This window comes from Denticeps clupeoides, unplaced genomic scaffold (assembly GCF_900700375.1).
Source record: "Denticeps clupeoides unplaced genomic scaffold, fDenClu1.1, whole genome shotgun sequence".
Lineage (NCBI taxonomy): Eukaryota > Metazoa > Chordata > Actinopteri > Clupeiformes > Denticipitidae > Denticeps > Denticeps clupeoides.
In genome coordinates, this window is record NW_021629714.1 from 2,885 (window position 1) to 7,117 (window position 4,233).

The 4,233-nt window shown below is 50.4% G+C and overlaps 2 protein-coding genes across 2 annotated transcripts in view; both read right to left on the bottom strand.

Annotated features, from left to right (window-relative positions):
- Window positions 1–774: 774 nt before the first annotated feature.
- On the bottom strand, window positions 775–3,946 carry shtn2 (shootin 2). Its single transcript, XM_028965381.1, has 14 exons — window positions 3,856–3,946; window positions 3,519–3,666; window positions 3,341–3,438; window positions 3,190–3,271; window positions 2,744–2,838; window positions 2,230–2,352; window positions 2,071–2,164; window positions 1,880–2,000; window positions 1,722–1,780; window positions 1,524–1,627; window positions 1,388–1,417; window positions 1,264–1,314; window positions 1,038–1,182; window positions 775–956 (listed from the first exon to the last, which is right to left on the bottom strand). Exons 1-14 carry the CDS (start codon window positions 3,925–3,927, stop codon window positions 826–828), a joined length of 1,353 nt encoding a protein of 450 aa, XP_028821214.1. The 5' UTR covers window positions 3,928–3,946; the 3' UTR covers window positions 775–825.
- Window positions 3,947–4,214: 268 nt separating this feature from the next.
- vax2 (ventral anterior homeobox 2) overlaps window positions 4,215–4,233 on the bottom strand; it is a 2,478-nt gene continuing 2,459 nt past the window's right edge. Inside the window, exon 3 of the mRNA XM_028965397.1 lies at window positions 4,215–4,220. Coding sequence (XP_028821230.1) covers window positions 4,215–4,220 — 6 coding nt within the window. The remainder of the gene's footprint in view (window positions 4,221–4,233) is intronic.

Below are 4,233 nucleotides of genomic sequence, written 5' to 3' on the forward strand. Positions count from 1 at the left end.
GTGGGTAACTAGGTAGTATAGAAGGTGGTAGTAACCTAGTCGGTAACTAGGTGGTATAGAGGGTGGTAGTAGCCTAGTGGGTAACTAGGTAGTAGGGAGGTAGTAGCCTAGTGGGTAACTAGGTGGTATAGAGGGTGGTAGTAGCCTAGCGGGTAACTAGGTAGTAGGGAGGTAGTAGCCTAGTGGGTAACTAGGTGGTATAGAGGGTGGTAGTAGCCTAGCGGGTAACTAGGTAGTAGGGAGGTAGTAGCCTAGAGGGTAACTAGGTAGTATAGAAGGTGGTAGTAGCCTAGTGGGTAACTATGTAGTATAGAGGGTGGTAGTAGCCTAGCGGGTAACTAGGTAGTAGGGAGGTAGTAGCCTAGCAGGTAACTAGGTAGTACAGAGGGTGGTAGTAGCCTAGCGGGTAACTAGGTAGTACTGAGGGCGGTAGTAGCCTAGCAGGTAACTAGGTAGTATTGAGGGCGGTAGTAGCCTAGCGGGTAACTAGGTAGTATAGAGGGTGGTAGTAGCCTAGCGGGTAACTAGGCAGTATTGAGGGTGGTAGTAGCTTAGTGGGTAACACACTCACCTATGAACCAGAAGACCCAGGTTCAAACCCCACTTACTACCATTGTGTACCTGAGCAAGACACTTAACCCTGAGTGTCTCCAGGGGGGACTGTCCCTTTAACTACTGACTGTAAGGCGCTCTGGATATGGACGTCTGGTAAATGCTGTAGATGTAAATGTAAAGGAACCATATGAAACAGGGAAGCATGTGGAGAAAGAGGAAGAAGATGTTTAGAATCGGTTTATTGTGTCAGAGGCATTCATCACTACACCCTCATCTCTCCTCCCAGATGCACTCTGAGGCCCTCATCATGGACGTCCTCTTCTCTCGGTTCTGCTTCAGCCTGCGGAGCACAGGGCTGTCCCCTCCCTCTCCTGCCTGTGGAGGCGGAGCCAAGGCTGGGCCTGTCCAGGAGAGGAGAGAGAGAGTGAGACCCCGCCTATGAGCCCCTTCCCAGCACCAGAGACCCAGGTCACAGACTCCACCTTGTGGAGCCACTGGCTCCTCCCGCTCATCTCCCATGGCCCGCCTCCTTCTCTGTAGCACCAGCTGTAGCTCCGCCTCCCCAATGTTGCGACTAATCCTTTTACGGGACGGAGCTCTGCGGAGGGCCGGCCTCCTCACGGTGTTCTGCTCAGAGATATCATGTACACAGGGAGTGATGGAGAACGAAGAGATGAACTATCGTTACCAGAAGAATCGTTCTCCTACCAGCATCTCCTGCAGCTCAAAAACGGCAGACTTCCTCTTCTCCTGCTTCACCTTCAGATCCGAGAGAAGCGCGGCGTTACTACGCGTCAGACACAGACAGGAAGTTAAACTCACCGCCGCTCACCTCATCTTCACCATCATCCTCAAAGCCGCCCTGTAAAGGGCAGAAACGAGAGTTACGAGTTGCTGGAAGGCCAGCAGTGTTGCATCAGGTCTTCTTCCGTACTCATGGTCCAGCTTCTCCACTGTGTGTGTGTTACCTGTGGACATTCGCGGGTGGGTCTGAGCATGATGCCCCTCTTTATCCTCTCCATCATCTCATCTACAGCTCTGGCCTTCATGGATTCAGCAGAGCAGGGCGCTTCTGACATGGAACAGTCATGTAACCATCACCACATCACATAGGACAGGACATTAAACCTTGACCTTTGACACATGACCTCAGTAAATGGACTCACTGATGTGCTCCATCAGGCCGCCTGAGATCTTTCTCCTGCTCTTCAGAGCGTCGATAAGACTATAGGGAGAACAGAAGAAGAGGAGTGAAGATAAGAGGCCGTCTACAAACTACCATTTTAAAACATCTCACATGCCACCAGGCAGAAAACAAGAGGACCTGACTTCCATCTTGGGGACAGGGGGGGGCGGAGGAGGAGGCGGAGGAGGAGGCGGACCTACAGTTGAGTCCATTCCAGGGGGCGGAGCCTGGGATTCCAGCCTATCCTGGAGCAGAGTGACTAGAGCGACAGCATGAGTTCCTGCATCTGCTCGCACTCGACACACCTGGATTTACTTCACTTCCTTCACCTTCCTCCTGCAGCTGAGAGATCTGGGCCTCCTGCCGGCGTCCCTGTTCCTCGCGGCATTCCAGCTCCACCCTCAACTCCGAAACCGAGGAGACCTACCGAGAAATATTTATTCCGTATATACGAACGATCTCTCTCGTTTCCATGTTGTGTGGCCCACCTGGCCGCCATAGTGAAGCTGGATCTCCTCCAGGCTCCGGCCGATATGGCCCACCTGCTCCAGGGCGAGTTTCAGACGAGCCGCCATCTCGGCGTCCAGACTGTCTCTCCGCTGCATCAGCATCTGATCGATACATCGTCAATTCAAACCCACCAACATCATCAATCAGTCAGTCAGGAATAGTCCTGCTCGTCTTTTATTCGTCTTTACTGCAGAAGCCCAGTGATTGTAGGAGGACCATCATGTATTTACCCCAGACTGGGTCCAGGGGTCCCTTAATAAAGAACTCAGAGGCATACACCCTGGAACAAAGCAGGAGAGTCCTCTGTCCCCACGTCCACCCGGCCATTAGTGAGATGAATGTGTGTTTGGACATAGAGGAGGCAGACGAGCACTCAGGACTCTGGAGAGCCTAGCGAAGATGTCCCACAAAGGGGACAAAAGGCAGAATGGGAGCTGGACGGGTAGGGTCCTAATTATCAGGGCTGAGACACACACACAGACACACACACACCTGCTGGGCCAGAATCTCAGCACGTTTCCGTAGTCCCACTTCTAGTTCCAGCTTCTGAGACATCTCCTCAAACTCCTCACCGACCAGCTGGGACACTGACACACACGCGTCAAACATGTCTTTAATTATTCTGCATGTCCCAGCGTCTCCAACCGATATTATACTTACTGTTTTAAAAATTCTAAATGTTATTTTAAACATCACAACAGTAAATTATTAGCAGTATTTATTTAAGCCCAAATGGTGATTTTTGGCTATATAAGAAGTAAATGTTGTTGTTGTTGTTGTTGTTGTAAAATGTCTGTAAATAAAATATAAATTATAACCATTGATCCTGTCATTTAAAACCACAATCTGGATATATTTTTTATTACATCTCACATTACGCATGGCGTTATTTTGGTCTGGCATGGATCACCAAGGCTGAAAATGATGCCAATTCTCACCCCTCTTCATCTTGCTGACTGTCCGGCTCTGTCTGCTCATCTTCCTCAGGATGGCCTCCTTCTCTCCAACCTCCTGCACCAGCTGCACGGCATCGTGTTACTGGGAGTTACGCCTCAAATGGTCCAATTTCAGGTGAGAAACACCTCTGACCTGCTCGCTGAGCTCCATCGTCTCCTTCTGAAGCTGCTCCACCTGGTCCCTCAGCTGCATCTTCTCCAGCAGGAGCTTCTCCAGAGACGCTTGGAGCTCTGAGACCGTGGACTGGTTGTTTATAACCAAAATGGTGCCATAAAAACAGAAATCAATCTCAGGATCAGAGCTGCTCTACCTCCAATCTGGCTCTGACGTTCTAGCACAGGGTCTCCCTCCGAGGTGTCCTCCGGGTCGAAGGTCAGCAGGCTCAGGTCCGCCAGCTCTGAGGTGAGGGGCAGCAGTGCCTGGCTTTGCCGCTTCAGCACCTTGTTCTCTTTCGTCACCTGATATATTAAATTACATTGAACAGATCGTTCAGAATAAAGCAGAGCTCCTCCGATCGTGCTTTTTATGGACGTGAGAGCTCCTGCTGTCTGATCTCAGCAGCAGATGTGAGAAAAGAGAAGTGTTCGCCGTGGGAGTCGGGTGGACCGGCAGAAGAAAGGCGTGAGGAATGCCGGGTTCAGACCCACCTGTACTGCCAGGGCCTCAGCACTCGCCCTGCAGGAACGTTCGATCTGGAACGTCACCTCCAGCAGGTCCATCTCCCTCAGCAGCTGAGCAGACGCTGGTGAAAGACAGGGTCACGCCTTTATGAATGATGATGGAGATGAGGACTGAATAACAGACCAATTCAGCTTGTGCTATTAACGCCCCTGCATCTGAACTTCGGACATTTATTAAAAAAATGCATCGGAATTTTTTTAGATAATATTATTAATATTAATAGAAATTATATTATTATCACTGTGACGTTTTAGGGTAGCTGAGCTCATTTAGCACTCGGTCACTGTCACGTTGATTCCAATATTCAGTATTCATCAGATGACATTCACCCCTGAGCACAGGAG

Excerpts from the sequence above, each read along its gene's own strand:
- shtn2 (XM_028965381.1), bottom strand. The coding sequence starts at position 3,927 with ATGGACCTGCTGGAGGTGACGTTCCAGATCGAACGTTCCTGCAGGGCG. Across the intron at positions 3,272-3,340 it reads CGATGGAGCTCAGCGAGCAG|CTGGTGCAGGAGGTTGGAGA; the intron begins GTCAGAGGTGTT and ends GATGCCGTGCAG. Across the intron at positions 1,781-1,879 it reads GTCCCCAAGATGGAAGTCAG|TCTTATCGACGCTCTGAAGA; the intron begins GTCCTCTTGTTT and ends TTCTCCCTATAG.